Raw genomic sequence first — 24,492 nt, 5'->3', positions numbered from 1 at the left:
AGGATTATACTTTCCAAGGAGTCTGCCACAAAAAAAATTGCCACAGACCCCGGGCTAAAGCAGGGCTGTGTCCTGGCACTGGTACTATGTAGTGTATGCCTGATGTCTTCAGAGCAGACATCGAGCCAGACATACGTAGTACATGTGTAGTACATGTATTCTTTATTATATAGATCCCTCTCTATCTCATTTGTTCTTCTACGTCAGTGGGAGCTTATCTCCCCCATGCGGACCGTTATTTGTCTTTTATTGGAATTTACGTTTTTCCCCTTGCTTCCTACCATTCCCAATCCAAACACAGTAAGTAGTTTACAGTGTTCTGGCTGTGGACGTGAAAGGACTCTGTCCTGCAGTACTCTGGTAGCCCTCTACCATGACAGTTTCTATCAGTTTATATTCTTTAATGTGCAAAAGTTAAAACTGGAGACATAAAGAAAACACCTGCTGTGCAAGAACCAGTGTCTCTGCTATAATTTGTTCACCCAGTCTCATCTTTATGGCCAGCTCATCTTCACCACCCACAATCTTTATTACAAGCTCATCGCCCCAGGTGTACATAGAGACTACTACATTTTATGTCACCATATTTTCGCAAAAGTTAAACACAAAGAATGCAAACATATTACTCTACTGTAGGTACAAGGGTATCTGCTCTAATTTACATACCCAACCTCATCTTGGCCACCAGCTCACATTCTAGGTGTATAGATTTGTACTTTTTGTGCTATCAGACTCTCCCAAATATTGACTCAGATAACAGCAAGAACACAACCAGTGTATTTATTGGCATCGGTGGCTGAAACCACTTACAAGTGGTGGGGGTGCACTGCCTCCCTGCTGGTATATGCTGGCGGGGAGTGAGTCATAAGATGGCAGTGTTACACGTTCGCTCAAGAGAAGGCGGCTATGTAACATATACCTACTCGACTTCTCCATCCACAGCTCATTTCTGACAACCTGGCCGTATGCTAATACCTGCTTGCAGTGCTCCATTGACTGCGAAAGTTGCTAAGTGCGGGAGAAGCAGTAGGAGGATAAGGCAGTCCATTAACGCTACGCGCAGCAGGTAAACAGAAGCACACAGCAATGTTTTCTTTGTGAAGCAGAGAGGCGGCAACTGTAACAAGTTCAATTTTGTTTTTGCTGCACTGACTTATTATTCTCTGTTTTGGTGAAGATGTGTAGTACATCAGACACAAATATTTCAGGACCGGCCAGGATGCCAGTGTAATTATTACCACAGATTTTTTACAATGTTCCTGTAGACCATGTGTCAGTGTCTGAACCTTTGTTTTCATGTATACTTGTGACTTGTCCGTTTTCTTTGTGTGCCCCATAACCAATATGTGCATACATTTTAACAGTTTATTTTTCATTATTAAGTACCAACAATTTGGAGCTGTATCCGTTTCGAAAATGCACTCACAATTCTCACGCCAGAGCTTTTCCTCTGTTTTGCACTGAATTTTACATGCCACGTGGTCTTGCAGTGCTACATGATGAGGGTCTGGTGAAAAGCTCAATCCAGAGGGTTCATAACGGCAGCGCCAACACACAGGATATTGTTCCCGAGCACAAGCACATACGTATCCAGATCAGTAATGTCAAAGATTCAGGAGAAAATTCAGTCCATATATTCAAAGGAACAGTCTTCTTTATTTTCTTATCTCCCAAAGCTTCATTGCATGACGATTCACAATATGAGGTAAAAACAAAGATTGCAGCCAACACGTGTTTCGTCTTGGGTAAGTAACCCAACAACTTCCTCAGGGCTACAAAAATGAAAAAATACTGTTCAAACAATGTGTCATTATAACAAATGTAACAACATGTATATCCAACATAAGAGATCCATTGAGAAAATGATCCAGAGAGGGACCAGGTGAAAAGAATAACACCCAGTGATGATAAACATCAGAAAACACAGTGAACAGTGCTCCCAAAAATTCAGCTAAAATAAATCAAGAGTAGACACTAAAGCCAAGCAGCTAAAGACAGAAGGTCAGCGAAAGAGTAATAGGTTCAAAACAGAGTCCTACCACATCTAAAAAGTCAAGATTAGATGTTAAGACCCGGAGAAACTATTATACACAAAACACGAAAAAAGAAGAGGAACCAAGACAAGTCAAAAAATCAACAATTTACACACATGTTAGAAAATTCATAACTATCATATGATAAGAATACAGGCGTGTGAGTGTAGAGAGTCTATGTACTATATATCTAGACAAATTCTCGCACCAAATCTCATGAAATAGAAGAAATACGTCACACATAAATATATGCTATGTTCAATGTTGTGTAATTTATGCCTCAATTAATTCGTTTTAATCCAAAGTTCAGCAGTAACAACTGTATAGCTGTAGAGAAGAAACACACAGATTGGCGAATAGCCATTAATATAAGATCAAAGCTGGGGGTCGCGTAACTAATATCGCAAAATCTCATTAACCAAATATGTGGAGCATGTAATAAGCTAGGTGACAACACGTTAAACATTTGAATAAAGCATGTAATAAGGCTAGATAATAGCGCGCTAGATCTAATAAAAGAAAACTTGTATCTCAAAGAGACCTAAAATATTGGTTGCATGCCAGACACGCAGTAGCAAAGAGAAAATAATAACAATAGTTACTTGAGGGCAATGAGCCCCAAGTCATTACTAAGTAATATGCTTCTCTATGTTGTACAGTCAGATTAAAAGTACTTCACAAATTATTTCTATATTTTACCTGAATGGGGCAATCAGTTAAAAATGATCAAAAGGCCATTTCGAAAGTAACAAAATTCAAATATCTGTAGCCGGAAAGAGAGAAAAAGAAGAATGTTTCCAATCTATAATCGGTTATAATAAAACACACTAGAGTCATAACAAGCATTAGTCCAATGTAATTTTGTTTCACTGTCTATTTTGGTCATACTCGCTGCATAATAGCTGGGTTTGCAAAAACAATTACAGGAAACTCAAGTAAAACATAGTCAAGCAGATTCCTAAGCATAATGTTGTACCCAAATCATCCCTAAAAGGTATTGGGTCCATGTCAAAAGCCTGGATCCAACCACATACTATAGCACTCCAAAACATTGTCATATACGGAACCACTAAAGCCACGACGCTATGCGTGTCCACTAATACTTTACAGGCATAAACCCATACATTTTAGTAAAGACCAGTATGTAAAGAAAACAAAATACCCGATGTCATAATCTTACCGATACGGAGCGTGCTCCGTTAGTAGTGAGAACCAATTCATATAAGCCCCGACGCTGTTTAGTACCGCTATTTGAAGCAGAGACGCGCGAGTGGCGTCATTCACATTGTTTGGTAGAGAAAAGAAGAAAGGACTAACGCGCCCGATATATGAGAAATATAGCCGCCATCTTTGAACGGTGGGCTATATAGAAAAAATATATCAAGTAACTACAAATAAAGGGAAAAGGTGTGCACAATACCCATGTATGGCTAGCCACAGCACAAATTAGGCAATAGGTATCATACTGATCATCCCCAAATAAATAACAGTAATAATATGTACTAAAAAGTACCCCCGCAATGAGAGGAAAGGAGAAATTCTGATAATAATTATCAATGTTCATTTATAGCCAAACGAGGAGAAAGATAGAAAGTGAAAAAGCATCATAGAAAAAGAGAGCCAAATCACCCAAGGTATCTTTAGAGGTTGGCCTCAGATTGATGAAATCCATTGATTTAGAGTTTTTATACACAAATGTCACAGTTACAACAATACAGAGCATGTATCCTAAGTTTGCAAGCAGAATCAAAGGACCATATCATAAACGGTACAGCACATCTAAACTCATAAGACAAGTATTTCCTCATGTATTTAACACAGCAGAAATGTTAGTATAGCTTACACAGTGTATAGATGAGCTGCCAAATTGTTCCATCAGGGTCTAACACATTAATTCAGTCCAAATGTAGATCGAAAGCATAGTTACAGTCATGAAAGCACAATACTTATTTAACATCCAGAAAGAAGTGCCAACACATAAGGGTACTGTTTTGTTTGTGTTTGCTGGCTCTGTCCACAGCCCCATACACACAATGGCAGAAACTTTTCTTAGATAACTAGATGTGGCGGACGTTGGGCTCTGCAGGTGCACAAGGCCACGGTTCTTCAAGTCAGCTCAAGTTGCCCTTCCTTAATTTCTCCACAGCCCGTCCTCATCTCTCTCTCTGGGCCTGTGGCAGAGGGAGACAGCTCAACGCTCCTGTCTCTGGTGCCTCTCCTCCCCCCACCACGCATGCTTGGGTGTAGCCCACTATGAATGCTCTATTTCTAGTGCTTTCGCCTCAGCTAGGGGTGCCCCCCTTTCAACGGAAATAAATTCTGTCAAGTTCTTGTTGTTTTAAGAGTATGATACTAAATAAGATTTTGAACCAAAGTGTCTATATTTATTTGTAACATCACTTGTTTGCCTTTAATTATGATCCCTGAATCGTTAACGTAGCTCTATAACACATTTGAAGTGATTTCTATTTCTATTTGCCGTTTGAAGTATATACAGATAATGGATAAAAATAAATCCTGGCTTTTAGTGATTTTTCTTATTTTTGTACCGGCTAGTACATCAAAATACTGGTGGTGCCAGTAGAAAACCTGCTAAGAGGCAACCCTAGCCTCAGCAGTCCCCCTCCCAGAGTATTTCACCACCACTCGGAATGGGGCCTGCAAGCATTGAATCCTTCTTTTGCTCTTCACATGTGTTGTGGGAGCAGAGTCTGGGCTGCAGCGCCTGGTGTACGTCCCAGGTGGATGGAGCGGCCTTTCAAGAGCATTGACTTGCCCCAGCCTGTTTTTTTAGGCTGATGGACAGTATAATCTTCTAGCTGCACTTGCTTAACTTTGCTATAAACCTTGCTTTTGAGGCTAGCCGGCAGGCACGAATGATCAGCTCAATGAGATCTTCTGAACAGCTGCCTGCCCACTGTTACTGAGAACTGCAGCCATGCAGTCTCGCCGGCTAGTCTCCTTCCATTTCTGGTGCTTTCCAGCAGTTTTAAGATCTTAGAGTTTCTCGTTGATCAAATGGGTGCAATTTCTGATATGATTCCCTGATCTTCATTGCTTGATTTTGCTTGTGAGAAAATGCCACTCAGTCATTGAAATTATGAAAATGGGAGTTTTCTTAAAAAAAATAATGGGGAGAATGCATTTCCCCCATTGACTTCTATTGAAGCAGAGGCAATTTCAGGCAGGAGACGGCTGAAATAAAGCCATTGTGGCTTTAAAAATGTGTGTCTCCAGTCTGAATCAGGTCTATTGTCATGTGTGCTATGTAAACGAAGAACTGAACATCTCTGGAGCAAAAAGAGGCTTCTAGAAATGTCCAATCCCTGAACCTGGAATCTCCCACCTTCAAATGAGAACATAGATGAGCAGTCACTCTGGTAGTGCTACAAGAATCTGGAACTCTCTGCCTGCTTCACCTGTCAAGTTACCTTCAAAAGGAATCAAACTCCTCCTATTTGACAGGCACCTTGTTTAATCACCCTGACCATGCTTGTGTAGTACTCTCTCCACCAGAATCTGATCTACCTGTATTACATGACCATTATCTAAATCGCTGCTTGAACCGAGTACGACCTTTGACCAACTACTGCTATTGTCTCATGTGGTAACTACAGCACCCATCCACTGATGTAAAAGTCCAAGATGAATCACTATAGTTTGCTGTAGCCCATGTATCCTTCTACTGTCGTAAAACGCTCTATGCCTTCGGGCCATGCCCTCGTTATAGAAAATGGCAAAAAGAAAACCAGATATAAAATACAGCATGAAACGCTCTAATGTAGGAATGGCGCTCATGTTCACATTATCTCGGGCTACACTGGGAGGAGGTGAGATATATTAGTCCCTTTTCGGTGTCAACCTTCCAACACAGACCTACGCAGTTGTTTTTTTCCCCATGTCGGTCTCTAGCACAGTGCCAGCCCACCCACGATCCTTTAGCCAATCAGGGCAAGCGGCGGATGGATATGACAAACGTCACCACCCGGTGCTCGGCTCTTTTGGGGCGGTGCAGCCGGCTTTTCTTCCTCTCTCTATAAAGCCGGCGCGTTGGTCGGTTCTCTCTCCCCGATACCTTTCCCCCCCTCGTAACCCACCAGGATAGCTAAAGCTTTAAGATCAGTACGTAATACCGACCGTAACGAGGAAAAGTCTGATTTTATCACCACCATCTTTAGCGTCATTCTATTTTTTTAAACTTGAGACTATAAAAGAAAAAGAAGCGAGATGCCTGGATACAGCAACGACAGAGACCGCGGCAGAGATAGAGGGTGAGTAATATGCCACTCGTCGTGAACGATATCTTATATAAATTTAATCTTCAATCAAGGGATTTTCGTTGAAAATGTTCGTGTTTTTTTTTGAACGGCGGAAGTCGATACACTTCCCTATCGTTTACCTAGGAATGAAAAAATATGTAACTTGTATAACTCCGCGGCCGTTCCGTGTCGTTTCTGGGGAGGAATGTTCTTGGAATAGGTTTTGAGAACGGCGGACGTTTCAAAATGGTGGTGCCATGAGGTTGTGTAACCCGACCAGACAAAATGCCGGCCGGCTTCCTTTGTTCCGAGTATGGTGTAGTTGTAAATGGCGTGGGTTGGGCTATGTTTGTGCCGACATGTGGGACGATACCTGCGAAGGTTGGCGAAGCAGCGAACAAGTATTAACAAATAAAAATCATACGGCAACCTGATCCGAAACAGTGCTCTCGCGGATGTAGTGGCGAGATGCCGCATCGTGCGGGGAGGACCTTCTCTGTACTTTTCCACTGACATCATCCTGGTTACCGGGAAACCATAATTTGCGGGTGTCGTCACGAGGCCAAGGTTTCTGGTCTCACTGTCGACTCTGAGGCACCTGTTAGTTATTGTTTGCTAGCCGTATGTCCTCTGGTTTCAAAAGGAGTGCCGCCTGTCCTAGAAACACGTCACTCCTGTTGGGGAGTTTGAATTGTCCATTTTTGAGGTATCAGTTTGGGCGAGTGTCTCCGTATACATCTGGCTTGAAAGTGATGTACCTATCCTGGATTATTCTTAATCTAACTTAATAGTTTGTGAAATCATCTTGAGTTATTTTTATCTTGTTGAGAGGCGGTGACGTGACAATGCGCGAGGGGTCGGTAGCTGTTTAGTAGGCTTAGTCTGTATCCGTCTCAGGAGTTGTGGACTACCGTCGAGGGACAAGGGTAGAGCTTTAATGCAAATTCGATGCTACGCTGAAGTAACACGGTATATTTTTTTGTATGGTGGTTGTCGGGTGTCTGAGCGAGTTTTGTTCCTTTAATTGTATGTATATATTTTTTTACTGGGTGCTGGTTTGTTTAAATGCAGTTAGAACTGTTCTAAATGCTGAAGCAGCGCCTGAATATCAAAAAACAGGTTCACCAGATGTCCTGATCCTTGCCTTGCTTGTTGATCTCGCTATTGAGAAGCAGACCTAGTTGCATCTGAGGAGCGATATTCGGGTGACAACTTTTATTACTGGTCCTCATGATTGCTGTGGTAATCTTCTTCTAACTTTTAGCAATGTCGACCACTATCTTTGGTTTTGAGTCTTTCCTTTCAGTGTTGGAACAGATTGGTTGGTTGATGGCTGTGCTTACCTTGTGAAACGTTAATTCCACAGCGAGCAATTTCATTTTTCTCACATTCCAGGTTTGGTGGTGGTCCTCGCTTTGGGGGCAGCAGAGGTGGAGGAGGATCAATGGGAGGGAAGAAGTTTGGAACTCCGGGGGAAAAACTTGTGAAAAGGAAATGGAACCTGGATGAGTTACCGAAATTCGAGAAGAACTTTTACCAACAACATCCTGATGTGGCCAGGCGAACTCTGGTAAGTGTTAGTGCCCGTAATGGTCACAGTGAGTCCTAATTTAATGAAAGTTGTATTGCTGGTACTAAAAGTAATGTGTAATCTGTAACTGTCTCTACGATAGCCGGACTGGTATATTTGGACAATATAGTACGTATCTATCCCACTCAAGTTTCATCACTAACGATTATAGATATATCTTACGAAACGCTGGCATTTTACATTACTTCATTCCTTCTGTCTGGCGTGAGTACTTAGATACTTGGGAAGGATAGGTAATTTGGATCCCTCACCAAGCTTTGTATCCCTTTAAAGCGTCTTTTGACCGTGTGACATTATCTAAAACTGAGTTTCTAGGGCCTATATGCCGGGATGTGACTGCTCCACTGAGTAGAGCCGCAAAGATTGCCTAATATCACTTGGATGTCTCGTTAATTCTTGAGCACGTATTCATGAGTAACGAGGCATGCAATCGGAACACAAAAACCCAACTGACAAATCTCGATGTGCATAATCTGCTTTTGTGTTGAGGACTTGGATGTGTTTTACCTTGCACGTAAAGAAATTTCATTGCACTTATGAATGAATTGTGCGCGCATACCTGACAGATACGTGGGTTAAGGCGTGTTATAAGTGATTAGGTGGTTTTCTAATTAAGATGTCCTCTTTGGAGTAGCTTCCGGTACGTAAACCTGTTTTGCTGTAATTTTATACAGGAAGAAGTCGAACAGTACAGAAGAAGCAAAGAAATCACCGTTAGAGGCCGTAACTGCCCTACACCAGTTTTCAATTTTTATGAAGCAAATTTTCCAGGTATGTAAACATCCAAACGCAGCTTATTGGAAGAACTGTGTCCAATTGCCAGTTCTCAATATGCCATTTTCTTCAGGTAACCTGATGGGAGAAATCCAAAGACAGAATTTCACTGAACCGACAGCTATTCAGGCACAAGGTTTTCCAGTTGCACTAAGTGGGCTCGATATGGTTGGAGTGGCTCAAACCGGATCAGGGAAAACACTTTCTGTGAGTAAAAATTGGTCAGTGTGTGTGTCTGAAATTCATGGTTCCTAGATACTGAATGTATTCAATCTGGAGTTTGTTTGTTCCCTAATGTCGCCTAGATCGTCATCGCAAAAGCACATTACATAATTGGAAGGTTTTACAGTTGGGAATGAGGTGCAACGCCAGGTCCCGGTTAGAGGAAAAAATGAATATGGGATTTGAAGCATGCAGTTATGGTTTTATTAAAGAAGGGGTCTCCAGCCTTTTCTGTAGCGAGAGCATCTTCTGATCAGTGAATCACTGTGAGCTATTGAAAGTCAAGTCACTAGCACAATGTTACCAGATAACCCCACACCCAGTTTAATTGAATCTAGGCCTCTTGTCCATAGAGCCAAAGACTATGGTCAAAACAAAATACTTTGACTAGGGGCACTATGACGAGGCTGCCGTGTGTCAGTGAGGCTTTGGGGATGTGCGAACATATGGGTGAAACTGTATTGTATGTAGTTGTGGCACAGAACATACCTTTCCATATGTGGCGATGTTACATTTATACACAAACGTACACTTTTTATGTGGGAGAAATTTAAAGTGCAGAAATGTTGGACAAAAGTTTATAATTAACATTTTTCTGCACTTTGAATTTCTCCCACTTAAAATGGCTGTATTTTTCAGTTATAAATATGACTGTGTACCGGCCACTGAGAGCAAGATACCTGCTGTGTATAAATGCACAGCAGCTGGAAAGCGTTGTGTATAGCGCTGGCCAGAACTAGAGGTATCGGTGTGCTTTTACAACATTAGTTGCAAAGAAATTACATAATCGGGCAGTAATACACGCATTGATTTGGATATCTGAGCGCTCTTACAAATTAGTAGCAGAGACTGACTTGTGGCCAAGTCAGGTTCAGGGAGGGGGGAGGAGACCAAGAAACAAGTGGGGGAGGGGGCGCGAGGTAGAAGTCTATTTTAAAGTGGCGGCGTGTTGCAGTGGTCAAGATACTGCAATTGGGCAGCAGCTATCCATTCGGGAGAGATCGGTTGAGGAAGTGGTCTTTGAGCTGCCTTTGGGATTTTAAAAAGGGATAGTCTTGATATGGACTGGGATGGAGTTCCATATTCTGGGCGCATTTCTGGAGAAGGATTGAAGGGTTTTTTTTTTTTTGCGAGTTTTCGTAGGAATGAGGAGTAGTGTTCGTACTCCTAAGGTTCCTTGTCTGGCCAGCCTTGAGTTTGGAGGCCAGGTATGCAGGTTTCCCAGTTCAGGGCTTTGTGCGTGATTTCGATTTGGAGCCATTTTAGCTCTGAGTGCAGGCGAGATGTGTTAGTACTTATTGACTCCGGTGTCCCTTCCGGCTGCCTCATTCAGTTGCTCTGTGGGGAGCTGGGTGAGATTTTGCTATTCCTGTGATTGTTGCGTTTCCGTAGTCTAGTCTGGACAGCAGGATTGAGTAGCTCATTTGAGGTCTTGAAGGGTTTTATTTTGAGTAGTTTTAGGAAGGGCGTTCTTTGTGGTGGTCTTGATGGGTATGGTCATGTCTGATTTTGGGTCAGGAGTGTTACCCAGCGATTTTTACAGAATCGGCCAGGGTGAGATTGTAGTTGAGAGCATCAATGGCTACTAGCCATTCTGTAATTTGGGGGTTCTGCTTGTTGGAAATGAGGAGGATTTCAATTTTCTTGGTTGAGTTATGGATTAAACCTCAAAGTTGACTATTCATATGTATCCTATAAAACATTTAAAATCCCCCCCCCCCCCCCCCCCCATTTCAAAGTGTTACCCAAGTGGCCTGTAGACGTGGTGCCATATTGGTAACGGAAATAATATAGCTATTTGTTTAATTGAGAGGAATTTAAAGTGAAGCATGTTTCTTGAATGTTAACTATTTGAAATATTTTATCCACTTTACGTTAACTTATTCTTCCATTTAAAAGCATTCAGAAAATCTTTTTGTTCTCGTGCTCCAATATTAAGTTGACATGGACTTACTTCTATTTCAGATTTAAATACTCCTTTGCTTTATTTCTTCACCTGTGCCCTGGGTCGTTAATCTGACTCAATCCAGCACTACTCAATATAAGGCCTTTTTATCTGTAGCTTGAAGATAATTTAAAATAGCTTTCTCTTAATTTTGAAAGGAAAATATGGGAGTCTTTATTTTTTATGAATTCAAAGCTGTGAGCTACTGTGAAGGTTTCTGAGCTACTGGTAGCTTGCTATGGACTGGTTGGCAGCACCTGTACAGCATTGTTGTAGCAATTTTTTTTTTTTTTTATTGTATTGATTTTTAAAGCAAGGCAGACAGTCATTGAAAGCGGAGGAAACATAAAAATCCCACCGCCCCCTCACTCCCCCTGGTGAAATAGTAGCATTATTACAGTACACTTTGGACAACAAAGCTGCATTTCGGTAGTACATAATAAAGAATTTATTTAGGCAAAGTCCATCCTGCAGGTACGCTCAGTTGTTAAAAGGAAGTCCACACCCATTTAAAGGTATCTGTTGGAAATCTACTAATGGGCTCATAATAGGTCAGGATGGGAAATCAGATACTGCATCAAAGGGGCCCAAAAGTCTTTTGGGCGAGAGGATTCCGGCAGCTCCTCCTCGTATGTCTGAAGCTCAGTTTTACAAAACACCAGGCCACGGAGCCACTTCAGTGGGTGACGCTTTGGCTCCTCGGCATTGCGCCACCACCCTTTTTGCAAGCAAAGTGGAAACTGCAACAATTTGCCTGTTGCAGGGCTTAAGGCACTTGACATACCCCAGTAGGCAAAGCTCAGGAGAGCAATCCACAGGCTCCAGCAAATCGGATAGAATGGCCACCAATGCCGTCCAGAAATCAAACACACTCCCACACATCCAGGCAACGTGGAGAAAATCAGCATCCGCTGCTCTACATCTCACACAATTGGGTTTCCTTTAGACCAGATTTATATAGCTGCAAGGGGGAATAATAGACCTGATGTAGGAACTTAAAATGTATAATTCGAAGATTACAATTGGCCATGAGGCGGCCAGCAAGCTGGCAACACGCAGTCCAGACCTCCGGTGCGATAGAGCTACCCAGCGCTTTCTGCTAGCGTGAGCAAGAGGGGTGTACCTATGTCTCGTTCGCGCAGAGGCATTGTAAAGTCTTGTAACTAATTTCTTTCGGGTCTCTCCAGTCAGCAGCACCTGCAGGGCTTGTAAAGTGGTGGGCTCAGCAGGTTAACCCGGATATGCCACTGTTGTAGCAAATTTAACGTATATTTTTTTTATCTTGCAGTATCTGTTACCTGGCATCATACACATAAATCATCAGCCATTCCTCCAGCGGGGCGATGGGCCTATCGTAAGTAATTTTTGAATGACTAATCTACATTGGGTGTAGGGCCGAATATGAAAATGGATCTTTATTTGCAGCATGGCAAGCTTAAGATTTGCATTTCTGCTTTAATACAGTTGGGTATGACCAGGGGCACAAATTATATGGTGATGCTGGTCTGAAGTGTGCAGTAGGTTTGACGGTTATGCAGCCAGAAAATAGAAATTGTGCCAATGTATCCCTGTGACAATTCGACATCTAGTAAAACTTGGGTCAGTTTGACTTGAGTAAGTTTAGCACCTGATTATAGCAATCCCTTAACAGCAAAGACATCAGCCAACATTGGCAAAGGATCTGATTTAACATTGATCAGAGCTAAGTTTTTGTCAATTTGACCGGTATGAGCTAAACTGACGAGATGGATAGGATGGGTTGGGTGGGTTTAGGGTCGACCGTTTGGATGAGATGGGAGTATGGTGGTGTGGGATTTAAAGCAAATGGGGTGGGATGAGATGGGCATGGTGTGGTTCGGTTTAATGCAGCGTAGGGTTGTGTAGCGTTGAGTGGGATGTGGGACGGGAAGGTAGGTGTAGGCCAGGCTGGAATGAGATGGGATGAGAAGGCAGGGTACAATGCCGTGAGGTAGTTAAGCTCTGAATGTCCGCATTGGATATATGGAGAATATGAACTACAATTAAAAGAGCGCTTTAAAAAACTTTTTACTTGCAATTAAAGCACTAACAGTAACTTGTCTTGCAGTCTACATACCAGATGCTACAATTACTTGGGAGCACTCCAATTATCAACCTCATTAGGATGAAAGGCGACCACTTTACTGTGGTTCATACTTGACTGGCTTGTTGAACTAGATACCTTAACTTGCTTTGCCAGCTGTTTACTCCTCTACACCTCCTCTCACGTCATGGCGCCGAGTGTCCATTTTGAACCATGACTAATCAGCAGTCATTTGGTTTCAGTCTCCCAGGTTTTAGATTACCAGAGAAAGCACGGGTTGGCTCACGTGACTTAAGGGGCTGGAATGTACTTCAGCTGTATTAGCTGGGTTAAGGCGCCACCCAGTGGCAGTTAAGCCTCCACACCAATGTGAAATAGTTTTGGATATTCGTGCCGAACAGGAAGAGCAGAGAAAGTTGCTCTGATGCAGAAGTCGCATGGCCTACCCCACCAAAATATTTCAGAAATTGCAGTGTTATGTCTGACCTCACCGTTAGGCGGTGGGGAAGGCAAAAGAAAAGCATTTTCTCATTTTCGAGGGCACTTTTTTAAAAAGCGCGGCCTTTGAGAAAAAGCAAACGGTACTTTTGTAAAATCATGGTGGTCTGGCTTGGCATCAAACATGGGCATATCATCAATCAAGGCTGGATGAGCTCTAAGCTGTATTGAAGGCATTTTAACTGGAAAATGCAGTACCAGTCTATCCAATTTACAGGTCTGACCATTGTGTGTGACTTATGCTTTGTGCCGCAACAGTAGGTGTGCCATTTGGCACTTTATCTTCAAGTGGACTCTTGCTAAAGCTGTACATTTGCATTCCAGGTTTTGGTGCTGGCACCAACACGCGAACTTGCACAGCAGGTGCAGCAAGTTGCCGCTGACTATGGGAGAGCTTGTCGTTTGAAGTCAACCTGCATTTATGGTGGTGCTCCAAAAGGTCCTCAAATTCGGGACTTGGAAAGGGGTAGGTATTAAATTGTAGTTTGATTTAATCAAGTGCTTACAGTTGGAATGGAAGGTACGGGCAGTCATTTTAGCTGTTTAAACAAAACACTTTGTTGTATTTCAGGTGTTGAAATCTGCATTGCAACCCCAGGAAGATTAATAGACTTTCTAGAAGTGGGCAAAACCAATCTCAAAAGATGCACTTACCTCGTGCTTGACGAAGCCGACAGAATGCTTGACATGGGATTTGAGCCTCAGATCCGGAAAATCGTGGACCAGATTAGAGTACGTATTTCTATGTGGTGGGGGGGGGGTAGTATTTATTTGTTTCTGCCTCCCCCTCCCACATTGGCATTTAGTAAAACCGCTTTTCTTTTAGCCTGATCGACAAACCTTGATGTGGAGTGCGACTTGGCCAAGAGAAGTTAGACAACTTGCAGAGGACTTCTTGAAAGATTACATTCACATCAACATCGGTGCCATGGAATTGAGTGCAAACCATAATATTCTTCAGATCGTCGATGTGTGCGCAGATAACGAAAAGGATGAGAAGTATGTGAATTAAATGCTAAACAGTACACAACAGTCCAGAGCTTTAGTATTTAGTTGCTTGTCTATCTTGGGGAGCAGCAGACCACGAGTGGTTTTGTTGCGGGGGGGTAGTGCCCAGTGGTTTCCGAGCAAGTAGGTAGTCGTGCCAACTCGTATAGCTTTTGTCAACTTAAATTGGAGAGCATACTGTGTAGTTCCTGTAGATTTTATTGTTGGATATGCACTCCATACTTGACACCCCACTCCCATTTTAGGCTTCTGAGGTTGATGGAGGAAATTATGAGCGAGAAGGAGAACAAGACCATCATCTTTACTGAAACCAAGCGACGGTGTGATGAGCTTACCAGAAAAATGAGGCGAGATGGGTAAGTTACTTTAGTTGGTGACCAATTGTATGACCTTTCAGCAGACCTGTTCTTGATTTTCAGTAGTACTGCGGCAATTGCGATAAATATGCCCACAACGTAACATTTTGTATGGAATGGCTTGAAATGCAAAGTGGTTATTGTATACATGCATTGAGTAATCTGTGTACAGGTGATTTAAACTAAAGCAGATAGACTGGGATGGTTCCTTAATGCTCTTAAACCCTAAAGAAGCAAACATCATGGGAAAGGCAGCATTGCTTTTCACCTAATTGTTACTAAAATTAGTGGGTTTAAGACCTAGTCTTACTGGCCAACATTTTTACTTAATCCCCTCCATAAAAGAATAATTGTTTTCATGAACTATATTCGCGTGCCACTGGAATTATGCGATTGTGCGGCCGCAGCTGTTAAGCAATTAGGTTTGCCACGTAATCAGTCTGCAGATTTTAACAATTCTTTCTAGCTCAAAGGGTTGAAGTTAAAACCAAAAAAAAACGCAGGAAACATTTTGCTCTGCAGTAGAAGGCCCTTTGGAAGGGTTGAATGGGCACCTTTCTGTAGCTTATTGGTATATCTGGAAGAGGTGTGGTGCAGCAGTCGGGGCGGCTGACTCGAAGACTGGGGCGTACGGTTCGTTCCCCGGCGGCAGGTTAGCCCCGCACCGTGTGACTGGGCAATAGCTCGCTTAATCTTCCCGACGGCCCCCAGCGCCAGGACACCTCTCCGGAGGTAACTGCTTACAAATGCTGGCATTTCTTATTTTCATTTGGGTGTTGGGCTTATACCAGCTAGGTGCAACTAATGCCCCGATCGTGTGCAAATGACGACATAATGAAGTAATAAAATTACCCTGTTGCCATAATGTCTTGCCCCTGCTGCATAATTCCACTGGCCCTGACTATAATACACAAAGCAAGGGACGATTTATGGTCGTTTAGGGACCTTTGCAATCAAAGTTGGCCTCTAGATTCGTTTTTTGCTCGACAGTATCCCTTACGTTATACCCAATTAAGCCCAAAAAGTATAATAAGTGTTACTGGTTCAGAATGTATGGAAAGTACAAAATTTGAAACTGCGGTATTTGAATGTTAAAATTAGGTACAAAAGCCTTAGATTAGCAATTTGTGAACGCCCTTGTCACTATACCACCAACTGACTTTTTTACGTTGGGAACTTCAAGGCATCCATGATGCGACTGTAGTCTCTGCTGATGACCAAGCACACAAAGTAAGTACTTGTGTGCTTGGTGATCAGTAGTGGCTACGGTTTTTAAAAAATAGTTCACTGTTCAGAATCAGTGGACCCGACAGTGAAAATTGTTCTACCAGTTGATGGCTACCTCACAACTGTCAAATTGTTTTCTGAGCGTCATTTCAAAACAGTTGCTCTATTGAATGCCAGTGTAGCTTACAAATAGGACTGAGCATAGGAGAAAAGCTTTTTTTTTTTTTACCTCATTCATTGCACGCTGTATGGTATGTCTAGTTTTGGCATGATCCTGTTGAGTGACTTGCATGGTTGTCGGTACCCATCATCTTTGGTTTTGTTTAAATCTCAATCTGCTCTTCAAGCAAGTTCCTGTAAAGGAACAAGATCTACAGTGCTTGATGGTTGTCGGTTGTCCGTTTGGCTGCATGGTCTGCTTTGTTTGAAAACACTTGTATGGGTCCGCAGCTATAACTCAAACCTTTGATAACTGCAGGTGGCCAGCAATGGGTATTCATGGTGACAAGAGCCAGCAGGAGCGAGACTGGGTTTTAAACGGTATGAAAAGCACTTTTTTCCCCTTACCCCCCTTCTTTTTTATATATTGGTTTGGTACTAATGCCTCTTTACTTGTTTCAGAATTCAAACACGGCAAAGCCCCAATTCTGATTGCTACAGATGTTGCATCAAGAGGTTTAGGTTAGTATGAAGTCCCAGGGCGCGTTTCGTTGTAAGCATTTTAAAGAAAGTTGACTGCTTTCTTTAACTTTTCTGTTTCTGAGTTTTTTCACATAAAGGTGCAGTCTTTGTGGCAAGGCCTAGGCATGACAATCCATCGACTCGAGGGGATGGAGGACTAGTGGAATTGATCGGCTGGCTGCTTCCAGTCAAATAGAGAGGTGAAAAGCTGAAAACATTGTGTGCCAGTAGTCTTCAAAAGGCAGCCTACTTACTACTCAAAGATTTTTTTATGGAAAGGTTCACTTTGCCCTGGTATTCCTGTTCTCATGCTTTGCATGGTTTCCACGGGGCAGCGCTGTTGCATGTGAACAGTGGAGTTTAGTTTCAGCGACACTCCCGAAAACTTTCCAAATGAAGCATGGTTTTGGCTGAAGGGAGTGAGTAAGCAGTTCAAATACGAAGCCTTTTCTAATTGGTGAGTACTGGCACATGAGTTGGAAAAGGGAATCACTTTTCACTTAAGGAAGTGAAGGGAATGCAGCGACCTCCCAACATCCTCCCTCACCCATGTAGTAGTCATGTCAAGACCTGCCAGAGACACATTCTCAAGTAAACCCTGGCTTCTTGGGAAGAGCTTGCCTAGACTGTCACTGTGCACAAGAAAACAACGCTTTTTTTGTGGACGGGTATGTTTGTTGCAGTTTTGATCTTGGCAAGACGAGCAGTGAGGCCTGAGTTTTTAGCTTCTAATGAATGTGTGGGTAGGACCGTGTTCATCGTTTTCTTGAAGGTCCTTTAACGAGCACATGAGGCTGCTGAGAGCTTTAGGGGCCCTACTGCAGAGAAGCATTCAGATGTCCTTTGACTATCTGTAGGGAAACTTCTGAATGGGGAATACCTATCAATGGTAAGGTTTAAATCATTTTTGGGGTGGGGACTGGTGTTTTATCTTGGTGTTTGGTTATTTAGAGTTCCCTACATGAATGGATAATCTATTTTTTACAGGACCAAATACTCTTTTAAATGTGAATCTAATTTGTTGTTTTGGTCTGGCTTGTGTGGTGTACAAACCATTGTACATTGCCATATGCCATGCTGCATCACTTTTCAGATGTGGAAGATGTGAAATTTGTCATCAATTATGACTACCCTAATTCATCAGAGGACTATATCCACCGAATTGGGAGAACTGCCCGCAGTAGCAAAACTGGTACAGCTTACACCTTTTTTACACCCAACAACACAAAGCAAGCCCATGACTTAATTGCTGTTCTACGAGAGGCCAATCAGCAAATCAACCCCAAGTTGCTGCAACTGGTTGAAGGAGGTAAGCAGTGTCTGATGCTGAACTTTACTGTGAAGTGTGTGATCAGAAAACTGATTTGAGCGGCCTTCATTTTTTTGGGGATAACTTTTTATTAAAGCATTTATTAACCGGAACTGTGAAATTCAATTCGACACTTTGAAATGCCCCCCCCCCCCCCCCGTAGTTTAGCTTATAGACCAGTGCCTCAACCCATTGCTAGTTTCCTCAGTCCGTGGTTTGTTGACACCATACCCTCGAAAGCCCATATCTTCAGTACCCACTCCATTGCCCCCTGCTAGAGGGGCGTCATTGTGTCTTGCCATGGGATCCATACCTTTTCAGATTTCCTCGTATATAGACTTGTGAAAGTACAAGTTGGCTACCCATTCGGTTTTTGGAGCACACCTGATGCCCTACAGCTGTACAGTGTCGTCGTCGCCCCCCCCCCCCCCACACCCTGGCCACAGCAGTGTACATTTAGATGTTGTCTAGTCTCCCCAGATTCCCATTGTTGCCAGCTCCTGTCCCAATGATAGAATATTCCCTTTGTTCTCCCACAGCTGGCCCCTTATCTGGTTTCATTACCGTGACAGCCCCAACATGTACCAGTGTGCCCGCCTGGCCACACCCCCTCAGGCACATATTTGTATTAAACAAGCATTTGCAATGCAATATGTCACATTTACGCGTGTTTGAACTATTGGCATTGTAAATGACTTTTTTTTTTTTTTTTTTAAACCTAAATAAAAGGCTTTGCTAGTTACAATACTAATAGCTTAAAGTCTCGCTCAAATCCGAGACCTATTCCATTGCAAATGGGTGTTTTGGAAAGCTGTGTGTAATTGGTTAAAGGGTAATGCTGCCTTTAGTTTTTTTAATAGTTTTGTCTGTGCTAATGAAAGCTTCCGAGTTAGAACACTAGTGAAGGGGCCAGTCCTTATGGATGGTAACAGAAGATAAGTTTGGCACTCGAGGGACTAATGGGCTGATTAACCAATCCGAAGCCAACATTTACAAAAAAAATGACAAGCTAACGAAGTATGGGCAGAGCTTCAAGTGCCTATCCTAATAAAGAGCAGCGCATGTGCTGCCCAGGCTCGACCTAAAAATCTTCATGGGGTGTGAATTGGTACTTTGCGCTTGGTCTGATATATCTCCCTGTTAAAGCTTAACTATCTCAGGCCAGACCTAAAAGTCTGCCCACATATTAAAGTGCATATGGAGGTTTAACCACCCGAGGCAGTTGTCGTTGCATGGGGTGTGAATTGGTAGTTTTAGCTTGTTGGCTAAATCTCTCCCACTGCTCGAAGCTGAAGCCACAATTTAAGCAATATTTAGTACTTTTCCTCCTGCTGACTTGAGACACCAGCAAGTTAGCTGTATCAGTTGTTTAGCAGAGCATAATTTTGCAGGTTAACGGCCGTTAGCTATTCGACCTGACTTAATAGATTTGGTTGGCGTTTCAACATTAACTGATCTGCATGGAAGGAAGGTCAGTAAATCAGTCTCTTAAGAAGCTTAAGATCTGGGCCGTCTTGTGCTCACAGTAACTTTATCTTCATCTAGATTAAGTTTGAGATGACTGGTTCTTTGCCTGACGATCCTAGGTTAGTCTTCATACTACCTCATTGCGTCCTTACTAGTTAATGGATTGTGCTCCATGTAATATCTGCCTCGGCAAGTTAAATCTCAATAGAATTTTTATTTTTTACTCCATCTAGTTATGCAAATGGCATAATTGCACATTCGAATCACACCCCAGTTAGTAAGATACCTAATGTTTGTATCACACAAGCTTGAGATTTAAAATGTCCTTTGGACGGGATGCGAGTGAGCCCAGAAGCCTAATGGCATAGTTGCTTGACTACTGTACAAGGCACCCTAAGTGCGTTGATCAATGTTAAGCCTGGAACATCGTTCGTATACTTGACGACATCTCATGAAAAAAGCAGTATCTGTGAAAAAAGCAGTATCTGTGACCAAGGTAATCTGAGACCCGAAAAGAACTTTGCATACTATTTAATCAATCAGTCCATGTAACACAAATTGATACAACTGGGGTATGGCAGATTAAGCCCTCTTCAGAATGCTCTTGGAAGAGTTGAAAATGGAGCCCCTGATCTTCACCCAAATTTCTTTTCTGCACATCTATGCAGTCTGTAAACTACTTTTCTGATTTTGGGTTTGAAACACTGAAAGATGGCTTCTGGAAACATTTTATTAGTTTAAATAAGCAATTTAAGTTAGTATCGTCTACTTGCGTTTATACATTGTATTGTTGCTAAAGTCTGCATAGCCTAGTTGCAAATGGCTTTTTAGATTATTGTAAACAAATATTTTATCCACCAGTGTTGCGGTGTGGGTGAATCTATTGCTGTTCCTCTGCACAGGTCTTTTGAAGTTGGACCATGCTGTTGCAGTCTTTTCTGTATGGTTGAAGTATTGGCAGCTTTCAATCCTAATGTTAGTTTTTATTAAAACGTTTCAGTTGCAGCAAGAGTTCCTAACTTTATTTTTCTTCTAGGTCGTTTCCGAGGTGGAAGAGGCATGAGGGATGATCGGCGTGAAAGATATTCAACAGGCAGAAGGGGGGGTGGTGGCTTCAATAGTGGCATTAGGGATAGGGAAAACTTCAATCGTGGATTTAGCAGCAGTGGACCAAAAAGGGACTTCAACTCAAAACCTCAGAATGGTTTTGGTGCTCCAAACTACGCAAATGGCAATAGCTTTGGAAATGGTTTTGGAGCCAATAGTGTACCTGGTGGTTTCCGGCCTGCTAATCAAACAGGCACATTTCAGAATGGATTTGGCAACCAGCAATTTGGAAATATGCTAAATGGCATGAACCACCAGCAGCAGCCTGGCATGAATCCACAGCTGGGAATGAACCAGCTGGGGATGAACCAACAAGCTGGAATGAACCAGCAGCCTGGAATGAACCAACAAGCTGGCATGAACCAGCAGCCTGGAATGAACCAACAAGCTGGCATGAACCAGCAGCCAGGAATGAACCAGCAATTCAGTTATGCTACCCCAGCTGCACCTGCTCAGGCACCAACATCCACACCTGCTCCATCTCTGATAGGTTATCCAATGCCATCAGGATACCCCCAGTAACAAATGTCACGTTTTCAATTGCTCTTTATATTGTGTGTTCTGAAGACAGGATAGTTATTTAAAAAGCCTTCAAGGAAATGCAGAAACTACTGCAGTGCAGCAGTAATTAAGGTGCACTTCATTATTTAAGTTGACTTTATCTACATTACATTCCTGGAACAATTTTAGTTTTCTTTTTGTACTAGAAAATGCAGACTGTGTTTTCACAAAGTAAATGTACAGTGATTTGAAGTACTGTAATGAGGCAGCGCATGGCCTTAAATAAAACTTTAACTTGGATATCTTGTGTAAATTATTTTTAATGACAATTGGCATAGCAGTGAATCTACATAAATATGGAGTGGAAATGGAAAGATTGCCCAAGGGAACCTTGCCTAAGGTTCAGATTGCTTTAACCTGGATTCGAGTGCATTTTCTTTTTTGTTTTTGTTTACCTTTGGTACTATGTGTCCTGCAGCTTCAGAATAAGAATTTAACCTTGAATAAAATGGCGTTCCAGCAGTTTTACTGGTCCTTGAATTACTAACTAATTCAGTGCCATTTGGGGCACACTTAACTGCCTCGCACATTTGCCTTGGTAGTAGCGGAGTACTGAATCCTGGTTTAGACGTTGATTACACTGCGGAAGTAGTCGCTTAAGTCTTAAAGCGTTAAGCATTTTGTTAAAGCCATAAATTGGCTTGCATGTCAACGTTGTGCTTAGTTTAAAAAAAAAAAAAACTACTCCCATTAAGTTACTTCGTTGCTCCTGACTTTGCATAATCTCCATTTATAACCAGCAGTATATAATCTCCACTTGAGACCTAGTGGGCACCGTACTCGTTGGGTTCCGCACCTGGGTCTGTGCTTCCCCAGGTGAATAGTGCCTCAATTTGGAGGGAGTGTCTGGAAGAGTATGGGGGATCTGTGCAAAAGAGAAATTAATACTATCCTAGTTGAAAGGTGTGTGAAATGCTGAATGGGTAAGATTAAAAATGTTTGGATGTATTCCCATTCCTTGGTATCAAACTGCTCATGTGGCCATATGTGCCCCATGTGGTCTGTTGGCCTTACCCAGGACTATGTGCTTGGGTAGGTAAGTTAACTTGCTGTTCTTCCTTGTAATGAAGACCCGTTATAGGCAACAATCCTGCATATAAGTGATTGCCTATAATCTATCATCAGGTTGAAAGCTGGTGCACACGCTGCAGGTAGAGGTTAAGGGTCTCGTCATGGCCTATTCGTCTCACAGGATCCTCTGGTGTTAGTGCCTTCGGGGTCCTCCCCAACCTGAATGTTAATTATGCTTGTAACAAAAACCCAGATATTTTCCCAATCGTGATAAAGACCTAGAGATTGCATATGAGATCAAGGAGGCTTTATGAAACCTGAGGTTGTAGTGCCTGACCCTCACACTCGCTCTTTGGAAAACCCTGAGGCCAAACTAATCACAAACAAGTTGGGGGTGACTCCTTGACAGCACAATAGCTGGAAATGACTCCTACGCCAGACACCAGTTTAGAGCAGCCACCTGTTGGATGGCTAGGGAACCAGTCTTGACACTGAGCTGTCGGTGTCTCATGTTGGTGTCTTGTGGAGCTGATCCTCCCCAGGCAACTGAAGTCTGACCATGGAGGATGAGCCCCATCCCCCTTGATCAGTGGTCCCCCAAAATTTTTCGACCCCCAAGCTCCCTTGCACTGTTGGCTTTAGCTCCCCATTGTTATTTTTTTGGGGCAGGATGTAATCTGTACTTTTATTTTTCTCCCTGAAAATAATTGGGATGAAGCAGATTTAGGTATAATAATCATGTAGTCTGCTTAAGTGTGGTGATGGTAGGCTATGATACATCACGGTAAGTCCATTTATGTACTACTTGCATGTAGTAATTTCACACGTTGGTTTTGAAGAACCGTTGCCTTTAATCCCAGACTTTGCGTGTGTCTGGTGCTCTGTCACTTAACATATGTTGCACTATGCAACAAACTGCATTATTTGCAAAGATGGGAGACGTGGCACCGCCTTACATGGTTCCTGAAACTCCAAGCCAGAAAGGATGTGAGTACAGTGAGGCATCCTCTTCATCCAGGAGGTCCCATGAGAGGGGAAGATAGCCTCACGGCCATTCTTCTGGTGAGCGTCCAAAAAAATGCCCTCATCATTGCAAGGAAAGACATATGCTTCGGGGGACAAACAACCAAAAAAGGAAAGTTCTGAGTCTTCCAATACACCCCTTCAAGCAGGCACTCGTTCAAAACGCCTTCTGTGCCTCCTTAAGAAAAGCAGTCTACAAAAACAAGCCTTCAACGTCTACAAGTGCGGAGGTTTGATTCTTCTACAAAGTGGGAGGGAACTACCGCTCTGGCGTTGATGGCAGTGTCTGTTGAATACTTTGTCACCGTCCATGTTGATGGCAACGACTACGGTAACTAACTATGCCAGTTATACCATTTCTTACGGTTTCCACATCACTGCTGATATCTGCTTCTCAGATTGTGTCGGCACAAAGGGGGGAAAAACAAATCTAGAACAAAGTTACCTCACCCAGCAAGGTTACACCTCTGTTGCCTTCTCACCTTTGGCTGTGATTAGCTCATCCCAGCTGCATGTCAAGTGCAAAGAGGAGGAATACTATATTCCTCAGCAGGGATACCGTCTGGATTATCCGGAAGAGGTAGTCTGCATGCCTTAATCGTTGCTGACAGACCTTGCTATTTGTTAGCGGACTATAGGAAAAGATTTCCTCCAACAGCTGCACCTCAGCCTACGTTGGTTCCGCAGCCACGTTCTAACCTATCTACTCCAAAGAGGGTTCAAACTTTGCAGATAGAACCTCTACAGAAATCACCTCCAGCTCCTCGATCCAATGATGACCAGGAAACTCTTGAGATCCACATAGAGTGGGATGACTACCTAATTCCCAGACCTTCTCCTGTGCCCGTTAACTCGCCACCAGAAGATATTGGTTTTCACAACTTACTAGAAAGGGCAGCCAAGAGATTTGATCTACCAAGGCCTACTTATCTTTTAATGAATTTAAAGAGCCCTTTAAAAAAAATCAGTCAGCGCCATCCCTATTGTGAGTTAAATATGGGAGGAAGAACTCAAGGTCATGAGGATGCCAGCAACACCAGTGCTATCCAGGTTGGAGAAGAAATGCAAGGGATGGGATCGACGTGGTGTGACCTGGCGCCACATGTGGATCAACTTCATGAAGAGCACAAAACTAAATTAAGAAATTCTCCAAGAGGGCAAAAGAGCATCTGCGGAGGTTATAGTGTGGTGGATATCGCTACTACAGCGTTCAAGTCACTCGGAGGTGCGGCGGTATTGGGCTGTCGATTGCTTAGAGCTACTTTTGTTTAGGCTGGAAGTGCAAAATAAGATTCTAGTCCCTCCCAGCCTTTTCGACCACAGTATGTTCGACTGCTACAGTCAGTGGTGTATTCTAA

The 24,492-nt window shown here is 42.8% G+C and overlaps 1 protein-coding gene and 1 long non-coding RNA gene across 2 annotated transcripts; one reads left to right on the top strand and one right to left on the bottom strand.

Annotated features, from left to right (window-relative positions):
- Nucleotides 1–766: 766 nt before the first annotated feature.
- On the bottom strand, nt 767–3,312 carry LOC146810256 (uncharacterized). Its single transcript, XR_014965648.1, has 3 exons — nt 3,214–3,312; nt 2,733–2,796; nt 767–1,772 (listed from the first exon to the last, which is right to left on the bottom strand). It is a non-coding gene; the product is annotated as an uncharacterized LOC146810256 (long non-coding RNA).
- A 2,701-nt stretch (nt 3,313–6,013) lies between these two features.
- On the top strand, nt 6,014–21,340 carry DDX5 (DEAD-box helicase 5). Its single transcript, XM_085617250.1, has 13 exons — nt 6,014–6,304; nt 7,688–7,862; nt 8,558–8,654; nt 8,731–8,864; nt 12,113–12,178; nt 13,709–13,850; nt 13,956–14,116; nt 14,211–14,383; nt 14,638–14,748; nt 16,454–16,515; nt 16,597–16,656; nt 17,750–17,965; nt 20,469–21,340. Exons 1-13 carry the CDS (start codon nt 6,261–6,263, stop codon nt 21,059–21,061), a joined length of 2,034 nt encoding a protein of 677 aa, XP_085473376.1. The 5' UTR covers nt 6,014–6,260; the 3' UTR covers nt 21,062–21,340.
- The last annotated feature ends 3,152 nt before the right edge of the window (nt 21,341–24,492 follow it).

This window comes from Triturus cristatus, chromosome 7, assembly GCF_964204655.1.
Source record: "Triturus cristatus chromosome 7, aTriCri1.1, whole genome shotgun sequence".
Lineage (NCBI taxonomy): Eukaryota > Metazoa > Chordata > Amphibia > Caudata > Salamandridae > Triturus > Triturus cristatus.
The sequence above is the reverse complement of the archived record's forward strand: the minus strand, read 5'-3'. Positions and strand labels throughout refer to the sequence as shown.